This window comes from Typopeltis vanoorti, chromosome 13 (genome assembly GCF_054136105.1).
Source record: "Typopeltis vanoorti isolate ZY-2024b chromosome 13, IOZ_Tvanoo_1.0, whole genome shotgun sequence".
In the NCBI taxonomy this organism is placed as follows: Eukaryota; Metazoa; Arthropoda; class Arachnida; order Uropygi; family Thelyphonidae; genus Typopeltis; species Typopeltis vanoorti.
The window spans coordinates 116,634,691-116,660,267 of NC_143561.1; the positions used below are offsets into that span (position 1 = coordinate 116,634,691).

At 35.3% G+C, this 25,577-nt stretch overlaps 1 protein-coding gene across 4 annotated transcripts in view; it reads right to left on the bottom strand.

The window, feature by feature from the left end:
• Positions 1 to 25,577, bottom strand: part of PolA1 (DNA polymerase alpha catalytic subunit) — a 561,406-nt gene that overhangs the window by 100,017 nt on the left and 435,812 nt on the right. For 3 of the 4 annotated variants that reach the window (XM_090402430.1, XM_090402431.1, XM_090402428.1), the window contains 2 exons: positions 20,156 to 20,288; positions 9,373 to 9,504 (listed from right to left, as the gene is read on the bottom strand). In XM_090402430.1, coding sequence (XP_090258556.1) covers positions 9,373 to 9,504; positions 20,156 to 20,288 — 265 coding nt within the window. Of the gene's footprint in view, positions 1 to 9,371; positions 9,505 to 20,155; positions 20,289 to 25,577 lie in introns of those variants that run through there. The other variant, XM_090402432.1, reaches the window with a different exon arrangement.

The following is a 25,577-nucleotide window of genomic DNA, read 5'->3' on the forward strand; positions in this document are numbered from 1 at the left end:
AGATTGGGATGAGAATATTTTCTCTCCGTTCCTCTGGTATCTTTTCCTGTTGGGCTATTTTCCTCATCAGATTTCTTCATTTTTCTCAGTACCCAATCCACTTCCCCTCTACTTATGTCTTGCACCTGTCTCTCGTTTGCCTCTCCATCCTCACACCTCTCTCGGATTCTCCTCATTTAGTAGTTTACAGAAATATTCTTTCCATCTTCCTCTGATTTTGTCCTCTTCTTGTAATACCACTCCTGAGGCATCCTTTATCTGCTTGACTGATGTTATGTCTTTCGAGGCCTTATCTCTGGCTTTCTCCATTCTCAACAACTGAGCTTCACCACCGTTTCTCTCCAGTTCTTCATAAACCTCATCAACTGCCCTCGCCACAGCTTTCTTTGCATTTTTCTTCGCTAATCTATATGCCTCCTTGTCGGCTCTAGTTCCAGTCATGTCCCATTTTTTCTTTGCCTCTTTCTTTTCCTTGATCTCCAACTGCACCTCCTCATTCCACCACCATGCCTCCTTATCCTCAGGCAGTCCCTTTCCTGATGTTATACCAAGCACCTCTTCTCCAATTTTTCTAATATTCCGACTATTAATGTCCCACCATTCTTCCACATCCTCTGGTAACTTCATTTCTTTCAATACCTTTTCTTTAAACTTATTCCTTGGGCCTTCCTCTTCCACCACTTTATTCTCTTCTGTATCTGCCACTTCCATCTATTCTTCTTTTCCCCTTTTATATCACAGTCTACCACAACCAACCTGTGCTGTGCCGCTACACTTTCTCCATTAATCACTTTACAGTTTTTCACCTCCTTCAGATGTTTCCTACAGCACATAATATAGCCAATCTGACTCATTCTATCCCCGCTCTTATAGGTTATCAGATGCTCAACTCTCTTCTTGAACCACGTGTTAGCTATAGCCAGATCGAAGGCCACAGCATATTCTATGATTCTTTTACCTTCTTCATTTCTTTCACCACTACTCTAACCCCCATGTACCCTTTCTTCACTGTTTCGTCGCCTTCCTACATGCCCATTCAGATCTGCACTAACGATCGCTCTCTCACCATCAGGGATTCCCATTACTACTTGGTCAAGTTCTCTCCAGAATATCTCTTTCTCCTCCTCATCACAACCTACTTGTGGGGCGTAGCCACACTTCCTCCTATCTCAAGCTTAACGCTCATAATCCGATCATTCTTTCGGTACACCTCGCAGACTCCACCCTTCAGCTCCTTATCGATGAAAATTCCAACTCCGTTTCTTCCCTTCTCATTCACACCACTATAAAACAGTTTATATCCCTCTGCCAGCTCCTTTGCTTTATTGCCCTTCCACCTTGTCTCCTGTGCGCACAAGATCTTCAGCTTCCTTCTTCTCATCATGTCCACTATCTCCCTACTCTTCTCATTTATCGTACCCACATTCAGCGACCCGATTCTTACTTTACACACACTCTCTTTCTGTTGGACTCGCTTCTTTAGCCGAACCCGTCCTTGGTTCAGTAGCCCTAGCCCACTTCTCACAGTCCTCGGGCGACAGAACTGCGCGTCGCTTACGGGGTACGCCCTAGCTGTGGTCTCCTTTCTCTGTTATTCAACATTTCATCCTTGGTTTTGGCATGGTTTTTTTTATGGCCAGTTGCCCTTCCTGATGCCAACCCTCCCCAGTGGCTGGGTGTACAGATAGTATCTGTACACTCAGAGAGAGGTGTCATTGTGGGCTGTCACATTAGTGGCATGTCCATACATGCCACTAAACTGGAGCATGCAAAATGCCCATTGGTGATGTGATCAACAAAGGGGGTGTTCTGGCATCACTAGTGTGCTGGAAAACACCTAGGACAGTCACTGAAAACGACAGGAGAGCGTTAAAATGGGTAACTCACAAAAAAAAAAAAAAAAAAAAAAAAAAAGCTATAATCGGCACAGACCACCTGTAATGAGTTCCATAGTACCAGTAACACCATGGTGAGCATTAATACTGGCCTGGTACAAACAGCATGTGAATTGGACAATTGAACAGTGGAAAACGGTACTCTGGACCGATGAATTATAGGTTCACCTGCTTCCAGTCTGATGGCAGGGTGTGGAGGCACCCTGGTGAATGCTTGTTACCACAGTGTGTTGTATTCACAGTAAAGTTTGGTGGTGGAGGAATAATGGTATTGTCCGTGGTTCCATGAAGGAAGCTCAGTACTGTGATATTCTAGATAATCAGGTGCTGCCTACGCTGTGGAGTTTTTATGGAATGGATCGATGTTACTATCAAGACAACAATGCCACAAAGCTGCAACTATTATGGAATGGTATGAAGAGATGGGTGTTAAACAACTGCCCTGGCCTGCACAGAGTCCTGACCTCAACCTTCATCAAACACCTGTGGGATGAATTGGAGCAGCGATTGAGGTCCAGAGCAGCACATCCTTGATCTGTGACTGAACTCAGTGCTATTTTGATGGAGGAATGAAGATAAATTCCACCTGATGTCCACTGCACATTGGTAGAAAGCCTTCCTTAAAGGGTGCAGGAGGTGATGAAAGCCCAAGGTGGAGATATGCAATATTAGCATTCGCCTGTTGGTGTCAACTGTAAATTGCTAAAGTGTCTGGACAATTATTGGTAGATAGTATACATTTCAAAATGGACCTCTGCCTAAGCTGTGAACATGGCTCTGATTATTCTGCATAGCAGCCAGCATAAGATTCATTCATTATAAGGCACAACCATATTAGGATCTTGGAATGAAATCACCACAAGAAAACGTGGTGGGGTTGCAGCCTTTTTCTTCTCCACAGAATGAGTAGAATACACATTGATTACATTACAGCTTTTTATTTTTTTATATGAAGCAATCCTTTGAGGGCTTTCCTCATCTGCTTCCTGCAGGACATACCTAATAAATGAGTTCTCCTCCAGTTATCATCACATCATCATCATCTAAAAAATTGTTTTCTCTTTCACCTGAGGTATCACTTTACATATTTAAATAGCTGTTAAACAGCTATTTACTCTATACAAAGCAAAAATCCATTCAACCATGTCCTATATTCTCAGGTCTGGGATGGTTCTCCTAAGAGATCCCTTGACTTAGTACAGAAGAGAGCAATTAGGTTGATTAATGACGCCTCTCTCACCAATCACTCTCCCTTTCACATAGAAGTTCAGTTTCAGCAGCTTGCATTTTCTATAAATATTTCCACGGTCATGAGCATCAGAATTGGCACTGATAATTCACTTACTTTCCTCTAAATCTGTTATAACAGATGAAGCAGATATTCAACATTCCTGTACAGTTCATATTCTAACTCACAGATTAATTTTTTCATCATATGTGTTCATTCATTATACTGCTGCCTTTTGAAAAACCTCCACTTTTATGTGTTTTCTAAAAGTTACAATTAGCAAACTCTCTTCATAATTTCCTGCTCATGCAGGGTATGAATGTGCTACAAGCTGATAAACCTCTTGTTCATGAGGTCGTTCAGCTTATAGCACATTAGTACCCTGAAAGGGTAGAAAGTTACCATAAAACAAACCTTTAATTTTCGAATTTCTCTTGCATGTTCTTAATGTTGCATCAAAACTAATATGCCATTTCATCCAATTTTCATAAAAATTGGATGAAATGACATATTTCATCCAATATAATTTTGATCTATTGTCTCAGCAACATTTTTCATTAAATTTAATATGAAGTGGAGGAGGAGAAAAGTTTCTGAATTACCAAAAGCCTCACTGTAATTTTGATCTATTGCCTCAGCAACATCTTTCTCAGAGTAGTCTTTTATCTGGCATTGTGGAATTACACAACTGTTTAAAAACCACACCATCTTAGATTAGCTTTGCTCACTCATGCTAATAAAGCCAAATTCCCCTCTAATACCTTCATTTTTAATGAGATTCTGCTGCTCATGTTATTATCACCAAAAAAGATTGTAAACATATACCATATGTACATGATACTATAAACATGACATGTAAAACTGAACCTTGTGAAACTCTCTCCTCTTGAGTATACAGTTCAAAGAGTATTGTTCCCACCCTAAACTGTATATCCAATGGATAAAAAGAGCTCCAAAGGTTCCTTCTGAGCTCAAAGTTTTGTAGGTCTTTCAATATTTCAAATATCTAAGCAGTATGTTTTTTCCACATCAAAGAAAACTGACATTAAGTGTGTGTGTGTGTTTCAGGAAGGGAAATGTTTTAAAATAAGTAGGTAAGTGGTCATGTATGTAGAAATTAAAGATGAAAACTCAAAGTACATGGAAGTATATTTAATTGATGCAAAATTTTCGCCTAAGTATCAAAGGCATTCTTAGTACATTTATAATGGAACAAAAGAATTAATTTTAAAAAACACCACTGTAGCACAAGTAAAACAGTAGATAGTAAATTCCTAATAAAAAGAAAATTAATATAATAAAGTAATAACCATGAATTTACAGAGGACTGATATAAAAATGTTTCCCATAAAGGGGATAACTGAAGGCTATCAGATCTGTTTAAATTTGGGTGGTGTAGAAAAGTCTCAAAGCTCTCTTTGTATAACAGTTCTACAAGGAATCTACTTTTATTTAAGAGTTTAGTTTTCTTCTAAATCGCATTATGTTTAGTTGAGTTGGCATGTTTTGCTAGGCCAGACTGCTCTGGTTCATGATACTGAATATGCAGTTTATGTTCCTCCCGAACATAAAAGCAAGGCTGCAGATCTACCAGACTGCCCAAAGTAAGATAAACCACAAGAGCTGACAGACCCTGGAAAGCTGATTGGAGAAAGCTCGTCTTTAGAGGCGAGGAAAGAAAGATAGAAATCTTCCTGAGAGGGACGGAAGGATACTTCTGGAATGATGCAATATTAATATTATTACGTGACACCTCCAAGGAGCCCAAAGACTTATCGATGGAGGGCACCCGATCTATAACTCTCTGTCTCCACCACTTACCCACAGCAAACTATGTCAACTACAACAACAACGGCATCTACTGTCCATCACTACCACTAGCATTTTGATAGACAATCACAAACATCCATGCCCACAGTGGGATTCGAACCTGCAGCCTTTCAGCTGGATACTCTAACCACTCGGCCAATCATATTAAGGTCTTAGAACTTTAGAAATTCCTTTAATATATGGAAGTAGAACCTGAGAGATCTCCAGGAGAACTAGAATCTAAAGCTGTTAAAAGCTTTCTTGATAAAAGTGAATGGCCTAATTCAATAATTTACCATTTGACTTTTGTGGCCAATAGTGGATAATTATGGTGATGTACGCCTCTATGTAAAATGATATTTTCATCATAATAATAACACCCATAAATTTTATTTATAATTTTCATTATTTATGTAACATCTAATCAATATTTTGACTGAATCTGTCGAATTTTGAACACTAAAGAAGTAGATATAATTTGAAACTAGTAAAAAATTAACTTTTTTTATTTTTTTCAAAAACCTTGATTTCTTGCAACCCGTTTCTGAAGCCCATACCACATGTATAACTAATACTTTTATTCCAATTAATTGCCAAAGATGCTAACTAAAAGAAAAATATAATTATTTGGATATTCAATAGAAATACTGCACAGAATTTTTTAAATAGAGCTAAAAATGGTCAGGACATAGAGTTCTTTAAGTCCCAGTAGGTCTAGGACTCAAAGTGTTAAAGAGAGAGAGAGATATTTAATGTGTCAAGTGTCAATAATAGTTAGTGTGTAACTCCCATAATGAGTTAATGACTCGTGATAATATATTCTTATTAGGCACAGAGCTACTTTAAAGGAAATTAACTATAGCAAACAATCCACTACGCTTACTATAGTGAGAGCTGACTGTATATAACAATAGTCAATGTATACATTTCTTTTTATCCAATCTGACAACACATACCACTTTAAAGCATAAAAATGGCTAAACTTAGTAAAAAACAAGCAAAAACCGTAAAATACTTCATTATCAAGAAAAGTATATAAAATGTGTTAGATCCTGAATGAAGGAATCTTACAAAGAAATCATTCATTCAGAATCCAACATATTAAACTTACCAACAAAGAGAAATACCTGCACAAGAGCTGAAATTAAAAGTGAAACTTCTTCACTTAATGTATAAAATTTGTTGAAAGTTTATTTTTCACTTGGTCAGACTATAATAAATTTAGTTTAATCCTTTATCCAAGTGTGTGCAAACAAAGTTTGTGCCTGAAAGTATCTTCAGGACTGGGGTAAAGTGGTACAACACCGGGTGACTCCTTGCATAGGTGGAGCAAGCTATCAACACTCCTATCTCAGTATCTCCCATAATGCAAAACACATCTCCTTGCGGATATGTATAATGTTATGCATTAAGGGAAGGGCCACTACCCAGAGCAGTTTCGACCTTTATTGAGGTCTCTTCAGTGGGAGTCAGGCACAAGTGGAGATAAAAAGGCAGAAGCATTAGCAAGGTCATCTCCTCCTATAGGAGCTGCCAAACGGAACGGTGTGCCACCTTTTTATTAAATTACTCTGGATTTAGAGAAAGATGTTGAAAGTTTATTTTTCACTTAGTCAGACTATAATAAATTTAGTTTAATCCTTTATCCAAGTGTTTGCAAACAAAGTTTGCGCCTGAAAGTATCTTCAGGACTGGGGTAAAGTGGTACAACACCGGGTGACTCCTTGCATAGGTGGAGCAAGCTATCAACACTCCTATCTCAGTATCTCCCATAATGCAAAACACATCTTCTTGCGGATATGTATAATATTATGCATTAAGGGAAGGGCCACTACCCAGAGCAGTTTCGACCTTTATTGAGGTCTCTTCAGTGGGAGTCAGGCCCAAGTGGAGATAAAAAGGCAGAAGCATTAGCAAGGTCATCTCCTCCTATAGGAGCTGCCAAACGGAACGGTGTGCCACCGTTCCGTTTGGCATTACTCTGGCATTACTTTGGCATTACTATTAAATTACTCTGGATTTAGAGAAAGATGTTGAAAGTTTATTTTTCACTTAGTCAGAGTATAATAAATTTAGTTTAATCCTTTATCCAAGTGTTTGCAAACAAAGTTTGCGCCTGAAAGTATCTTCAGGACTGGGGTAAAGTGGTACAACATCGGACGACTGCCTTGGTATCTCCACTTGGGCCTGGCTCCCACTGAAGAGACCTCAATAAAGGTCGAAACTAATCTGGGTAATGGCCCTTCCCTTAATGAATAACATTATACATATCCGCAAGGAGATGTGGTTTGCATTATGGGAGATACTGAGATAGGAGTGTTGGTAGCTTGCTCCACCTTTGCAAGGAGTTGCCCGGTGTTTAACCACTTTACCCCAGTCCTGAAGATACTTTCAGGTGCAAACTTTGTTTGCACACACTTGGATAAAGGATTAAACTAAATTTATTATAAAATTTAGTATTCTTTATTTCTTGTATACCATATATTTAAGCTATTGTGATCATATTAAGATTTTTTTTACAGTATGTCTTAAAAGAGAGATAATCTCATTTAATTTAAGCCTCACTTCAGCTGTGTAAAAAATAACTGTGAGTCATCAAATAGTTACTAAATAATAATTCTTGGAAGGTATAAAACTACATGTGTACAGCGTAACGTTGGCGGCAGTTGCATACATGGAACATACTTTGATGCAAATTCTGGAAATGCAAGAGCATAACAGCATTGGGAGAGCAAGGGATGAACCCAAGGGGAGAAAAGAGATGGGTCATGTGCAAAGGGGACTCTGAAAAAGAGGGCGCTCTAACGAAGAATATAAGGGGACGAGCGCCGTATCGGAGCTCTCCCTCTCTTGTCGTATCGTTTTCCTGCTTGGTGGTTCGGAAGTTAGTGGGGGATGAAGTCTGTGCTAAGATGTCGGACAGCGAGTTTTCTTGAGAATGGAGTAGGATTCTACACAGAGCTGAAGGTAAATTTTCCAGTCCTAGCAGAATCAAGCCGTCGCTGAAAAGTTCCATCAAAATGTATCCTGAAACAGAGATTCGAGTTCATTTTCGGCAGAAATCATGAAGATAGTGTAACCCCTACGTTGGTGTAAGGACAGCCAATAGACAAGAAATAACCAGATGTACATGTGGTGCTGAAAGATGTGGAAAAAAAGTTCAGTAAAGTAAAATTACTCTATTTTGTGTATAATATTCCTTAGAAGAGAGAAGATTATATGTGTATGTAAATTAAGAACATTTCTAAAGAACTTTGTGGACAGTCCCTAATTAGATAGCTAACCTCTTTTGAGAAAAAAGAAGAATTGTTTAGAAGAGATCTTTTGTGTTGTTTGTGATAGAATTAACTTATGAATAGCATTGCAGAAAGGAAATTTAACCTAACTTCATATCATTTGCAATCTATCTCAATTTTCAATTACTGTGTTTTACAATGTTTCTTAACTTTTGATTTAATTTAGAGTATGTTAGTTTCTTAACTCCAGTTATTTACTTATTTAGAATTGAGTCAAATTGAGTGTATGAATTTTTGTGTATTCTGTTTAGATATTCCAATAAACATGCCATATTTACCTAAACATGAGTCATGCCTGATTACGATTCCAAACTACTACTTGTAAAAATAGAACCTATTTTGGCAGGAAGGAATTAGAAAGTGTATATAATTATAGATTTAGGTCACGACTGCAATAATCTGAATCTATACAGCAGCGTTAAAGTAAGATATTGTGTAAGAAAGCCTCAGAATCTAGTATTGTCTCCCTGAGCAAGGATCCCGTTCTGCTATAGGATACTGGCTGGCGCCGCAAAATATAAATTTGCCAGTATCCAAAGAGGAAACAATCCTAGATGTAAGCATGTTAGGCCCGATATCTGAAGAGGTAAAATAGTGATAGAAAGATAGAATAGGAAGATATAAAGCAGTAAAATACAGAGAAAGCAATGACTTAACAATAGTCCCAGTAGGTCTAGGACTCAAAGTGTTAAAGAGAGAGAGAGAGATTTAATGTTTCAAGTGTCAATAATAGTTGGTGTGTAACTCCCATAATGAGTTAATGACTCATTGTGATAATATATTCTTATTATTATTAGGCACAGAGCTACTTTAATAGAAATTAACTATAGCAAACAATCCACTACATTTACTATAGTGAGAGCTGACTGTATATAACAATAGTCAATGTATACATTTCTTTTTATCCAATCTGTCAACACATACCACTTTAAAGCATAAAAATGGCTGCAAAACTTAGTAAAAAACAAGCGAAAACTGTAAAATACTTCATTATCAAGAAAAGTATATAAAATGTAAACATAATTCCATATCATAATTAATAAACATGAAATATTGCTATTCATTTATTATTATGAGCTGCAAACCTTCCACAAAATAGCACAATTTTTTCTAATTAGATGCCAATCACAATCAAACACAGTACCTCACATATCACATACGTTACTGTATCTCCCTGCTTTAATTTTCGCCCACCTCGTGAATTCATTCGAAGAGCAACTTGAACGTGTGGAAGATTTTTTTTGTCAGGATAAGCTTCAGGAGACTTTGTCAATTGCTGAAAAAAGAGGGAGAGAAGGGAAATGCATTATCATATCTTTATTAAAAGATGCTATGAATAATTAATATTGAAATGCTTCACTTATAATTTTTAATTCATTGTAAAAACAAACTATTTAAGTGATAGAAATCTGAATAAATTCTTGATTAAACATTAAGTCCCATACCTATTTACAATCAAGTATTACTCTGTTCCTCTGGAGCACTATATGATGGGCCAAGTCAAATAGTAAATGATGTCATCATTAATTACAAATTACTACTGTATAAAATACAAAACAGAACATTCAGACAATGAAAAATCTCTATCTCTGCAGGTGCCCTTGAAGAATTCATCTTGCAAAAAGTTAAAAATCTGCTCAAGGTTCTAAAGTTTCAAGGTTCTAAAGATAAGATTATCTGTTGTTTTGTGTAAATGCTAGTTGTCCTGTGATCAAACAATGGTCAAGTAGAAATCATTTAATCCGCATGTTAAAGGAGAACGGGCACAGTTAGATTAAGATTTCTTAAACATGTTACAAAAATAAGCTGGAAGTTGAATAAATCAGAAAAACCAATCAACTATGGAGCAAAGAGCACTGACCATTATATACTGTTTTGCAAACTTAGCGCTTTCATTACTCAACAATATAAAGAATAAAATCTATGGAGTTAAGAGATTCCTTTAGAATTTCAAAAATGTCACGAACTGTTTATCTAGAGCATTGTTTCTCAACATGTGGTCTGCGACAATGGGACAGGGGGGTCCGCACACAGACTTAAATTAGTTAAATAAATAACAAAACAAATTAAAACTGAATAAGTAATTAAAAATTATAAAAAAAAAAACCAAAAAAACTTAGTGGGTCCATAGAATTATTTTAGGCATTTTACTGGTTGTTGGGCTTAGGAAGGTGGAGAAACGCTGATCTAGAGTAAGCACTCATGCTAGTTAAAATGAATAACAATATAACTATGTAAAGTGGCTTAACAGTTGCTTTCCAATCAACAGGTCACAGGTTCAAATCCCTCCATGGACATGGATGTCTGTGACTATATTTAGGTGGAAGATGAATTTCATCACCAGTGTTAAGACCACTGCCCTACTTATCGGAGGCCTGAAGTAGCTCGAGAAACTTCCATGTTTAGTCTCCGGACTATGGGGAAAAAAAAAAAAAAAGAATTATAAAAATAGAATTAAGAAATCCAAAGCCCACTCAAAGTACTAATGTACTATAGGCATACAACCTTTCATGAGTGGGAACCACAAAAAACAAGAGCAGCAGCAACTGTCCACATCCCTTATCAGCATAACTGTAAACAAACTGAATCAGCTTCCTCTCCTACTCTTTAATTCTATCTATCTGTTTATATTCTTTAACTGCTACAACTTATAATTTTTCAAGGAAAAATATCAATGAACTTCTTTTCACATCCTCACTTGCACCCTACACTTGGCAATGATGCGCTTACAGGTTCTATCTCTTGTATGTGATCAACACACACACACACACAAACTGTGCATATAAACCTTCACATAAAAGTAAACAAAGAGTAATTTATACACTCCTATTATTATTCTTTTGAGATAGGGGTAATTTTCTGTAGTTATGAACTGTATAGAAGTGCCTACTTGACTGAGTTGAATTTTTTCTTCTTTGATTACATATGCATAGAAAAGTAAATGCTGACACAGAACAAAAAAAATTCATGGAAGCACTTTATAATTTTTAATGGGAATTCCATAACTTACTCCAGGGATTAATTTTTTGTTTTAGTTTTTACCAAATCTGTTTTGTTATCTTATCTCTCAGTGAGCTAAGGGTTTTAATTTTTTTTATAAGTCACTAAAGTTGTTGATCAGTCAAGTTTATAGTCATTTTTCAATATCAGAATCATCAAATTCCTGATTACCTTCAGGGAATGTACAGAATATAATAGTACTGCATAAAAAGTTTACATCATCACTAACCTCCTATAAACAATTTCCTCCAAATTAATCTGTTATTTTTTCAGGACTAAAATATAATTAGATCTTATAGCTGGAATTCTAATTATTATATCAATCCACCTGAATCTTGATCTTCTTCTCAGTTTTTTTCTTGCCATCCTGGACAAAAAAAAAATTGTTTTGCTAACCTTTCTTCTCACACATTTCAAAATGCTAATAATAACAACTTTCCCCCTAGTATCCTCATTTTTAATATGATTCTGCCATTAATGCTATCTGTTCACTCCTAATCATCCTCAGAACTTGTATCTTTGGAAGCACTTTATAATTTCTAATGGGAATTCTATAACATACTCCAGAGATTAATTTTTTGTTTAGTTTTTATCAAATCTGTTTTGGTTATCTTATCTCTCAGTGATTTAAGGGATCCAGAATTTGATCAAATGTTTCATTTCTAACCCAGCTCTCAGATCCCAAGTTAAAACTGGTTTGAACTATACAGCTGGTTTAGTGTTTTAAATAATTTCTCATTTACCATATAAAATTATTTAGTTGACCCATCACTATACCAGCTTTGCTCATTCTGTCATCTATTTCCATGTTTAACATGCCATCTCCACTAAACATTTTGCCCAAACAGCCGATGTGTTTTACTTGTTCTATGGGCTCTCTATTTAGGATGCAAGTGATATTTTCAATGTTCCTGCCTATTTTCATAATCTTCTTCTATTTGCTAATTTTTGTACCAAATTCATTACAATTATTCAATTTATTTAGGAAATCCTGCAAGATTTGTTTCAGATTCATTTAAGAATATAACTCAATCTGTATAAAGTAAAGAGGTGTGCTGAATATATACAATTGGATATATTCAATTTTATGCAACTTTGCTTCATAATGTTATGTACAGTGAAGATGATGTGCATCCTGGTATTACACCCAATTTAACATCAAACCATTTTCCTATATTTTCAACTCTCATTGCTGACCAACAACTCATATACAGACATGTATTGCTTGATATAATGTACCATTTATGCCATATAAATCTAGCATTTTAAACAACTCTTCTCTTAGCTCCTGTTGTATGCCTTTATCAGATCTACATTATATTTCCATCATCTCTACTACTTATTTCAAACGGAAAACCTAATCTTGACAACTTTTGTTTGGTGTGAACCCAGCTTATCAGTTTCAAAATTTCCCTTTTACAGTTTTTCTTGGCCTTTCCCCAAGTTTGCTGGTAGAATTCTTACTAGGAACACTCAGAGAAATTGCTCTGTAATTCTCACATTCAATTTCATTACCACAGACCAGGCTTCCTGAATTATGAAGTGTAGCTACTGTAAAACTTTTTTTTATCTCTACTGGAGCATTTCTGGTCAAACATCTATTTCAGGTTTTTGATGGCTTTTTCTGTGGCATGGCAGCCACACTGCTGTATCATTTATCACACCAAATCTCCAAAGATTTGTTCTTGTTTACAAACTTTCATTTTTTTTGGAATAATATTTGCTTATTTAAGTCTGCAGTTCACCTCTGAATGCTACTCAACTTTGATTCTTTTTAAAACTTTCTTACATGCTTTTCTTTTCAACATGATATTCAATTTTATTCTGCTTAAAACTAAAATGGTGATTACTTCCTGTTTCAAATCCTCTGTATACCCTTGCTTTTCTTTTCAACATGATATTCAATTTTATTCTGCTTAAAACTAAAATGGTGATTACTTCCTGTTTCAAATCCTCTGTATACCCTTATTTTCTGAACTAGCATGAGATATTGCTATCAACAATACTGTACTCAATGAAATTTTCTTATTTCTTGTAACTTCTGTCTATGTGAATTTCTGAACATCATTTATGTTGGAATGTGGTACTAGTAATGACTAGTTCACATACAGAACAGAAACCCAGCAAGTACTTACCATTATTATTTGCTTTGCTTTTTTCTCTAAATTTTCCCAAAACATTTCTGTATGTCTGTTCTCCTACTCCTGTTTAGTTCAACAACAAGGACCCACGTTTCATTTTTCTTTGTGTCAGCTGCTTTTTCTAATGCCTTGAAAAATTCCTCAACTTCTTTAGTAGAACCTTCTGTGGAACCATCAACACAAATAGGTCTCATTGTTCAATTAATCATTCTGATGTTTGCTCTTCCATGATAGTGTAAGAGAAATTACAAAGGAATTCTCAGCAAAAGCAGTAACAATGATAAACAACAAGATGACTGAAACTGGGAATATTGAATACATAAGAAAAATCTGGTCAAACCATTTTAAGACTATCTTCCACCAAGGAAAGAAAACTACAATGCCAACAACAGAAGAAAATAATGATCACCCAAAAATTTTACAAGAAGTTAGATAAGTAATAAAACAGATGAAAAACAATAAAGCACCAAGCATTGATACTATCCCTACTGAACTGTGGTCATATGGAGGCAACATATCAATAGAATATTTAACAATCCTATTCAATAAAATACTCCAAACAGGAGAGATCCCAGATAACTGGAAAGATCATCCCAATATACAAGAAAGGAGACAAAAGAGACTGCAGAAATTACAGACCAATCAATTTACTCCCTCGCACCTATAAAATATTCATAAGAATTATACAAAATAGATTAAAAAACACCTATGAAGAAATGATAGGCATAGAACAAGCTAGTTTCCTCGGAATAGACCGGAACGGAACGGAACAACAACAATAGACCAAATTTTCACACTGCACCAACTAGCAGAGCTCAGCTGGGAAGACCATAAAGAACTATATTGTTGTTTTGTGAACTTTAAACAAGCTTTCGATAACATCAGCAGAGAAATCCTTCTTAAAATTCTACTAGAAAAAGCAATAGACAAATATATAATACAGTTTCTGATAAAATATTACTCTAAGACAAATGCAATAATTAAAAAGGACACACTCACAACATAGAGATCCAAAAAGGGGTAATGCAAGGATGCCCATTATCCCCATGCCTTTTCAACATATATTTAGAAGAAGTTGTAAAGAAGGCAGTAGACAATGAGCCTGGAATCAATGTCAATGGCTTAAACATAAATAATATCAAATATGCAGATGATCTCGTCCTTCTTGCAAGAACCCCAAATGAACTACGAAAGTTGATCAACAAGCTAAATAAAACCTGTAAAACATATGACATGACAATAAATATACAAAAGTGATGAAAATAGGGAGGAACGGAACTACCATCTCAGACACCCTAAACGGAGAACAAATAGAACAAGTAGACAACTTCATATACCTTGGATACTGACAGAAACAATAGATGAACTCAGAACAATCAAACACAGAATAGTGATAGGATTGACCACCATAGGAAAATTACAGAAAATCTGGAAAACAAACAAGATATCTAAGCAAGCCAAAATTAAATTATATGAAGCAATAATTATACCAACAGTCATCTATGGAGCAGAAGCATGGACAGTTAAAAAAGGGGAGAAAAAAACTGCTGGCATTTGAAATGAAATGCTTAAGAAAAATAAATAGAACAAGTTGGATAGAAAAGAAAACAAACATCACAGTCAGACAAGAACTATTGTATAAAAAGACAATAATAGAAAAAATTAGAAAACAACAACTGAGATGGTTTGGACACACTGTACGCATGGACGCAGACAGACTTCCTAACGTCCTAATCAATACTTTTCCAACTGAAAAAAGAAGATCTGGAAGACCAAGAATTACCTGGCTGAAATTAATAAAGACCATCTCGGGATGCAAAACATATAAGGAACCTTTCCGAACAGCAAGGAATAGAGAAGATTGGAAGATCCTGCTCAAGAGAAGACGAAGATGTCTGCTCACATCACTCTATTTGGCAATGCATGCTATTCAAGATTATTCTCATATTTAGTACTGAATACTATAGCTACTCCATTTCTCTTATCATAATCTTGTATGGTAAAGCCTACTATCTGGAACTTTTCCAATTCTTCTACAGTTCTATTTCTTTTCCATTGATGCAGATCCTTCTTATGTTGATAGATCCAACCCCGAACTCTGCTGCACATTCTCGAAGTTAATACTTCTTGTTTCAACTGTATCTGGAATGAACTCTTCATTCTCCAAGACATTATCACCCACAAAGACTAACAAGCTTTTCAAACACCCAATTCCAGATCCATTCAAATGCAACAAAGTCCACTGATGCAATTCTTTTTTCACATTATATATATATTACATACTACACATCCTGTGTATTTCTGGTGGTAAGGCTTATTTATACATTGACTATTCATAACTGTATTTTTTATGGAAATTAATATAATATAAATTTAATTAATACTTCCAATATTTCACCAAAGTCAAATTATTATTATTATTAATGCCACACCTCCATGAAGTCAAAAGATTCATCGTGTGAGACCAACACTTTTACACACAAAGCCCATCAAACCATGACATTCATTACAATGTCAGGCAATGCATTCCACTCACCAACTACTCTCCATGCAAAGAACCTATTCCTTATGCCTCTGCTCATATCCTCTTTCCAGGTATTTCCCTTTGTTCTGCCCCATTCTCCCATTATAGGAAAAATTTCTTCCACGTTAACCTGGTAACAACCCTTTACCAATTTAAATGTCTCAATGATATCCCCTCTCTTCCTCCTATTCACAAGGCTTTGCAAACTGCAATCCCTCAATCTGTCCTCACATTCCAAAGGCGAGTTATGACCCTAGTCAGTCTTTTCTGGATCCTCTGCAGTATATTCATCACCACAACAACCAGAGGACCAATTCTGCACACAAAAATCTGCATGAGACTTAGTCTAGGCCTTACAGAATGCAATCAGAGCCTCTTTATATCTACAAGTTAAGGATCTCCACATCATTGCCATAATCTGATGTAATGTCTTCACAATTTCTGCAGTGTGACTGCTAAACCTCAGATCCATGTCCTCCATCACTCCAAGGTCTCTTATCTCCTCAATTTCCATAACCAAGTGTATACTTGGCATCCCATTGTTGCCTACCAAATTTCGGAACCTTACACTTGGTAACACTGAATTCTCAGTTCTATACTGTTGCCCACTGTCCTCCTGAAGGCCATATCTGCTTGATTCCTTATTACTCTACCAATTTTTACATCATCTTCAAACAGCAGTGTACAAATTAAATAATAATTTGTACACTGCTGTTTGAAGTACAAATTAAAGAATAATGGTCCAAAATACCAGTGATCACTTCATGATCACTCTCACCAACTGGAGGAAAGTGCGAAACGCCAATCACAATTATGTCCTCTGATGAAATGATCAGATCCAAAACTCGCGATTCTCATGTGTCCTCCTTTACACACTGCCTGGGAAAGTTGTCTCTCAAGAAATTGAGAAATTCATTTTCCTTATTCTCCAATCTATACTGTCATAATTAAAATCACCCTTCTTTTTTTCACTAACCAAAGTTGCTCATACGATTCTTCATCAGCACCCTCCACATTCCCTGGCCTATAGCAATATTCAAGTAAATATCTTTCCTGTCAATCTCCATCTCACATCACGCTGCCTCAAAACTACTGTTACCATTTCCCTTTTTCATGTCCACCTTATGTGGACATAATTCCCCTGCTATCATCAGCAGCACTTTCCCCTTCCTTTTTGTCCTTTCTATCCTCACAAAAAACACTATACCCTTCCATTTCTATTCCCATTAGGATATCATCTTCATTCAGCCATGTTTCACTTATTACAATGATTGTGGGATGAATAAACTCAATCAGTAAAACAATTTCACTTCCCTTATTTCTGATATAACCAGTCCTATGCAAGTCACTTTTTGGTTGTGATTTTCCTACCACACCTTCTTGCCCTTAAGCAGTAATAAAGGTCGCTTTTATCACCACTTACCCCATATATTCGCTAAGTCTCAACTACCCCACTCACATCTTGATCTATTCCATTTCTATGCTGATCATCCCCATACATACATTCACTACTACTTCAAACATCCACTCTCCCTATGCCACCCCCCCTCCTCCATGTTCCTTTTACAGCCTCATTCTCTTCATCTCTCACACTACCACTATTTTCATTGCCAAGCACTTCAGTCTCTACCATACCATCCTCCTGACCTTTCACTTCATGTCTTACTTCTGATCTCTTGCTTGCATCACACAATGCACTTCCATCTAGCAATAGTTTCTGCAGTTCACTCACTCCAAAGCCATTCAAATGCAATCCATCATGCCTGTATAATTCAGTTCTTCCATCAAATACGTGTTAGACATCAACAAAGTGCACTCCCTTCTATTCACAAAGCTCTGCCAACATACCATTCATGATTCTGGCTCTCTGTCTGAACTCATCTTTGTCATACCTTGGCAACATATGACAATATTTCCCACTATACTGTTATCTTTCACTCTCCTCAATAACCTCCTGATATATGCCCTTGCATTTTTCTTTTGTAGACTTAAATCATTTGTCATTCATTCTGCTCTCTTACTCCTCTCATTCTGCTGCACCTTCTGTTTCCTCATTCATATTTCCCTTCATTCCCATATTACTTACTTTTGCTGCTTCACCCTTTCTCGTCTCCTGTTTAGTCTCTCCACAAACATATCTTTCACATTTTGCCATGCATACATGTTGAACTCACGAATTTCGCAAATTTCCGTCATCAGGGAAGAAAATATAATACGATGTGTGCACAGACACTAAGTAAAGAAGTTGAAGCATGTCACTGACAGTAAATCAGCATAGAAAATCGCAGACTCCAATACACAGGCATTATGGTCATGTTTGGTGCCTTCTTTCTGTTCACCAATGTCCCACTTAAAAACACATTAGACCTTATTCAAGCTAAATTTTCTAACAATATTTCAGCCAAGTTCATCATGAACTTGAGGTATTTTGTTTGACAAGGAAATTTTTAGAAATAAATAGGCAGGATGGCAATGAGCTCTCTTCCCAGGAGGCTAATTTTTTAATGGAAATATTTGAAGAGAAAGCTCTAAACTCTACCCATACAGATCCATTGTTTGTCTACTACAATTTTTTGATTGATGTTCTCCATTTAGCTACAAGGACTGGATACTCTCAACATATTTTTAACACATCATCAAAACAATCAACATCCCAGGATCCGGTTCACATTAGAAAAAGAAAATAACAACAGTCAGCCTGATGAATCCCCAGCATTCTCTGTTTACAGAAAACCCACAAATACATCCACAAAGCCATGCCCCCCCCCCCCCCAGCAGTATGGGGTTATTAGAACTTTATAATAGGGCTAAATTAATTAGTTCAGATAACAGTATCCCCTCCACAGAACTCGACTACATTCACAAAATCCTTTCTTATTCAATGGCTACAATTCTCACCATATCCAAAAAAAAACATTAAAATTCCTAAACTATCCCTCCAGAACAGAGATAACACCAAAGCTATCACCATTCATATATCCAAGCCACATCTAAAAAACCTTCCAACCACTTATAGACCAAAATTAGCATGCTTTATCTGCTCCATCAAAGACCAGTTGGGTGTTTACCAGGTCCTTGGCAGTTGTGAGCTATCCTACTATAGCCAAATGGGTAGAACAGCCAACATCAGGATTGCTGATGTAGTCTTTATGTATTTCTACTACTACAGCCACTCTATTCCATGATAGCAAATAAAAATACAAAAGACTTTTCAGCATGAAACTGTCCCAAATTTGGGAAGCTCTCATCTTCCATACTTCAGCCCAACAGCCAAGAACATCGAATTTATCCCACTCTTAGTTGACATGTTTACTCTCAGTTGACATGTTTTCACCTCTTTGCTTAGTAAACAAAATATAGTGCCTGTGTTCACTATATTTTGTTCTCTGATACTGGAAGTATTAATTAAACTGATTCTAAATAAGATAATTGAAAATTGGGTTTTAATTGGTTAGAAATTTGATACAACTAGTTTTGCCACATTAACTGTAACGTGGTGAAACTAGTCAGTTACTAGTTGTATCAAATTTCAAACCAATTAAAACCCAATTTTCAGTTATCTTATTTAAGTATTTAGTGGTTAAAAAAAAAAAAAAAATCATAAACTGATTCTAGTTAATATATTAGTCTAAGTTGTAATTTCCTTAAAAAATACAGTCATCTTAGATATTGATTAATTTGTAATCACAGCCTTTCTTCTCAACTTGCTTCTGTCGTATTGTGACAACAGATTTATAATCTTATCTCTCTCTTTCACTCCAGTCAGGAATTCTTGTAAATCTGTTATTAAACTATACTGGTTTCCTTTCAAATCATTTGTACCTACCCATAAAATAATCTCTTATATGGTTCCCTACTAGCAACAGTCACACCAAACTTTTGCTTCAAGAAAAATCTTTCATTTTATTCTTCTGACTTAATTTCTTTCCTTCTCATGTTGTTTAATTTTACTCCTTTTGCACTAAGAATTTCATTCATTCCACCAATATCTTTCAACTGCACACCTACAAACCTTGCATTGATTTTCTGTGCCATTAGTTATTGCACTTCTATAATTAACTTAAAATATATCGAGCTTAAAAGCTTCCAACATCACCTGCTTATGCACAATAAACTCTACAATTAATTTTATGTTAAACTCACATATAAATAACCATAATAAATAAACCTGTATGTTTTTTAATCCACAAGTTTCTGAATGAGACATCATAATTATATCACCATTATTAAAAAAAAAAGTAAGATTATCAAAGTTAACACACCTTTGTGATGGTAAATCTGCACAAAGGAATCGTATCACTTCTAACAGAAGCTTGAAGTTCTTCAAGATGAGAGTGTATATTATGTACAATTTCCTCCCTTGATTTGTCTGAAAGAATCTGCTCAACAACATACCTAAAATTATGGTGTGTTTTACCAAAATTATCATCAGGGAAGAATTAATAAAATGTGAATTTAACAATAAACATTACAGTAAAAGTTTAAAAGATTATTCACATACTGACATGGTGACTACAATTAACAATAAATGTATTTTTTGATGAAGTTAATTATGCTTTCTCTAAATTATATTGTGCTCAAAGGTGAGCAAGGTTACCAATTCACATTTGTTATTCTGAGCTAAAGTTCTAATCAAATAAAGCCAAAATAAGTTAGATTTTCTCTTTTTAACTCTAAAATTAAAGCTAGAGGAAATAAGCAGTGATAAGCATATAATAATAAAAAAAAAAAAACGTAATTTCCCTTTACTATCAGCATTCGCAATTAGCCACCAGAGTGCAATTGGAAGAACAGTGGAACATTGCACCCTTCGATTGGAAAAGACCTGGGTTCGATTCTTGTCGTGATGAGGGAAATCTTTATATGGGCTTTTTCAGTTGAAGGTGAGTCAGCCGATCTCATATGGTGGTAGCAGAGTTTTTGCCCCCGGAAACTCAGGTTTTTCATCCCGCATACAGACAAATCGACCTTCAGAACACACACAATTTACAGACAAAAAACGGTTATTGGTAGGGTGACCAACTTTCCTGTATCCCCGCTTCCATATTGATCTTCAAATACTCCCGTATTTTTCATAATCAATCATCGTTGTTAATTTTTCAATGTATATTATAACTGCCAAATACAATTTGACACTAATATCGATAGTTTGGAAAATTCTAATCGATACAATTCTGTTCTGGCCAATGAATATACATGGGTGTTCCGGCAAAGATGTTATATCGTTGCATTGATCTTGTAACCTTTGGTGCCATTTTAATAATCGACATCCATTCGGAATAATCAAATCGTTGGTAGCAATTTTCAATATACACTTATGGATTTTGTTTGTCTGTTTCCTATCTTGAGTTCTTACCAGCTGTTGTGTCTGTATTCATTCTCAAAGTACTTTCAGTATCCTTGAACATCGAGGGCCATAGTATATTTTCGTGATGGATAGTAACGGTGAAACAGAAAGTAATGATGTAAAAACATCACCAAAAAGAAATATAAATATTTGTGTGTTTATCTAAAGAAATGAGAAGAACAGTACTTGTGGCTACAACCCATGCCATCCAATGTTCATAAAGCTAATTGTATATTATGTAAATGTGACTTCAGTATTGCCCATGGGGGTAATAATGACAGCAAGCAACATTCTAGCACTGAAGGACATAAATGGAGAGAGAATGATGTGAAGACCCAATCTCCCTTATTTTCATGTTCAAAAGTTGGTCACCCTAGTTGTTGGTGATGATGGGCGATAGATGCCATTGATGGTAGCAGTGTTAGTTGAGCTTTGTTAGTTAGAGAATTAAGTGGTAGTGGAGAGAATGAGACGTATTTGGCAAAATAGAGTAGTGTGCCCTCCCATGATGAGTCCTTAGACTCCCTGGAGGTGTCATGTAATAATAATAATAATAAACTTTTTTTTAAAATTTATTTTCAGGAACAGATTTTAATCCAAATGACACACACTTAAATACTATATTTTGTTTAATGTGATTCCTTTGCTTAATTATTGCCATGCTTAAACAGCTCTTCTGATAAGAATCATCACTATACAGTGATGGTTCCTATCAGAATAAGAGTATTAATGGAAAGGAAATCAAACCTGACTAATGACTAGTTCATATGCTGAACTTGCAGAAGAACTGGAAAAGTGCTACATGGACATAATTGCACAAAGAAGACAAAAAGAAGTAAGATCTTACTAAATAATAAGTATAGAGTGTTATATTTGGGCAATAATGATCAAGGAAAGGAAGGAGAAGCAATAGTATTCATCAATAGCAATAACAGCACCAAACATGAAGATAAACTTGGAGTCGAGTTATGTGAGCAAAGCTTCAAATGTGAAAATGGACAATGAAATTTACTTGTGCCTATGGTCCCACACAGGCCCAGCTGGTAGTGTGTGCAAAGTGTGCAATATACACAGGCACCACAGAAGAAAAGGCACCTAAAAGATGTCAAAAAATATGAGATAAGAGTTTAAACTAACAACGAATGGTACATGTAATTATGAATGTACGCCGTCTTCTGTTCAGGCCCCTTCAGATCTTCCCGGAAAAGAACAAATAAATTCTGAAATTGTATCCTGGACCCGATTATATCACTATAATTTTTTATTAAAATTTACAAAAATATACCTAAAATAGTTCTTTATTTTTTGATGTATCATAAATCAACTTATGATTAATTGTTGAGTTCTGTGCAAGGGCCGTATTCTAATTTTAATCAGATCAGATGCATGTGGTCCGGCCCTAAAAGTCGGCTTACTACTGATAACTCATTCTTCTCAACATTTGAGCTCATTAGGGCGGTGTCAGCGACACAAAATAATCAGCGAACTGTCGAGTCCAATACGAAACATTCTTGTAAAATTCTCTTATCTATTTTCGTTGAATCTTCAAAATTAATTTATTTATTAATGCAAAATTAATGTAAAGAATATTTGAATAAATCTCTTAACTTTATATTATTTTGAAAATTTATATTGTATAAGCAGGACTAATCCATAGGTAACATTATACTGTAAAGCGGTTTTCATTTGTTTTTCATTTTATTCACACTTTATTAAAAAAAAAAAAAAAAAAAACTTTTTTGGAAAGGCACCGAACATTAATTGCACACACAAGAAAAATACTATGCGCTGGTCCTGGTCCAACAGAAGGTTCTCCTAAAGAAGTGGAGGAATTTTTCAAGTTATTAGAGCAGGCAGCCAAGTAAAGAAAATGGAAAAAGTGATTCTTGTAGGAGATCTAAATAACATAGTATGAAATGAATCCCATCATGCATAAGGAACATTTTGAGAAAATTTGGAGAAAAGGGTAGAGATAATAATAACAGTTAAGTATCTGCTGCATTTCTGCTCAGCATATAGACTAGTCATTACTAATACTATATTTCAACATAAACATGATTTGAACAAGTTCACAGAAAGAAGATGCAAGAAATAAGAAAATCTCATTGACTATGTCTAGTGATATCTTCATGCTGGTTCAAGATACAAGAGTGTACAGAGGATTTGAAATTGAAAGTGACCATCACTTAGTTTTAAGAAGGATAAAACTGAATAGCATATTGAAAGGAACAGTATGTAAAAAAGTTTTAAAAATAATTAAAGTTGAGCAGCTTTTACAGGTAAACTGTAGGTAGGTTCAACTATACAAACATTACTGCAGAAAGAATGAAACAGGTCGAAAACAAGAACCAAACCTTGGAGCCTCAGTGGCAAACTAAACATGGACGATTTTAGCTAGGAAGGTATGCGTTGCATGAAGTTGTCTGCAAGAATAGAAAAATACAAGATGTCAGAGAAGCAATCCTAGACAAGAAAGCATACCAAAAAGTCCTAGCAAATCAGATGTCCTAAAAGAACACACACACAGAAATATGTAAGAGAGCTAAGTTATGTGTGAAAGTAGCTAAACAAAAGTCAAAAGTATAGGAAGACTTTGATAAGAATATAGAAAATGGAGGAAAGAGTATCATAAAAGGAAATGGAAAAAGTGATTCTTGTAGGAGATGATAAAGGTGACATGAAAACTGAAGATAAGGATATGCTAAATGTCTGGAGTAATTATTTTGAAAGACCATTGAACGAAACAAGCTGTGACAGTACAATAGCAGGAAATTTTCAACAGGAAAAAAAAAAAAAAAAGAGTACATATCAATGCTTGAGGTAGAAACAGCCATCAAAAAACTTGAAATGCAGAAAGGTAGCTGGAATATAGATGATATTTAACCAGAAATGCTTAAATATGGAGGCATAAAAGTTTTGCAGTGACCACTCCATTTATCAGAGGGTCAGAAGTTAAAGTTCTCAGTTACCATATATAAAAATTATCTAGTAGACTATCTGGATTATCTAGTACATACAACACACCTCTAAAATTTATGATAGGTTCACAATCTTTTGTGAGTGAGATTCACATAAAAAAAAGAAAGAAGAAATCAATAGGCTTGCTATTCATTATCAAATCTTTGAAAGACTAAGTATTTCAAAGGACTTCTGAAAGGACACCATTTTTACATGTTGTTCTCAATATTCAATATGACAATTACCACTATGTCAATCACTAAAGGAACAACAATCCCTTAAAATTATATGATTTGTAGTTTATGGTGTTACATAAAAAAAAGTATATTGGTCAATCAATATAGTCAGTTAAGAGGACTTTCACCATAGTTTCCTTCTTTCTTTCAGATGGTGGATGCTGTCTTTAAGTTATTACCAAGTGTTGAGTAAAACATAATATGGTACTTGACAAAGCTTAAATTTATGGTCCTGAATTCACAACAGTTTAAAGTACTCATGTTTCATGTTTTTAAATAGTACATCATTTTGATGCTGGTTTTTGTGACAGTATAATATAGCTAGTTAACAAATATGCACAGCATACACACTCTCTCTTTCTCTCTCTATGAAGGGAGAACTGGTTTCATTAACTAGAAAAACCCAAGTGAGAAGAGTAAGTGTAAATGTCAGTAACTATTACAAGACCCACACAGACATCTGCATATTGCAGCCTGCATCTCAATAAATTGCCTCTAGTTTGTACTACTGTTAATGTAATGAATGGCTTTTAAAATTCAGCTTATTATTAAACACTGACCATTTGACTACACATTAAAAATGGCAATTTTCAAATCAGACTGCACTATTTTCAAAGCTGAATTAAGCAACTACTAAAAAAAGTATTACTTTTGCATCAACATATTTCATACTATAATTATCTATTCTGTCAAGTGTCATTTCAATCTAGGAGGTTGGCTATTGTGAATCTCCAAATATTTGTCTTGGATTGCTCTTTTGCATAGTTCAGGCCCAGCCAATCCTTTATGTTTTTAAACCACGAGTCACTTCTTCCTCTAATAAATCTTTATGAAGACTTTCGTGCCTATATGACCCATATACGATATTTTTCATTATTTCTAAGTTCTTTATTAGTTCCATTTTAGTACCTACCATCTTGAAAACTTTATTTCTCTTCTTCTGGGTTGAGATCTTTAATGCTCTTCTGTACATCCACATCTCAGAGGCATCAATCTTTCTCCTATCTTCTTTCTGTCAGTTCATTGTGGATTTGGTTCCAATATACATATAGGATATCAGTTGTATATCAAATCCTGTCTATTCTTTTCTTATGCTGAACGCCATACAATGCTTTCTTATTATCTACAAAATGGAGGGTAAAA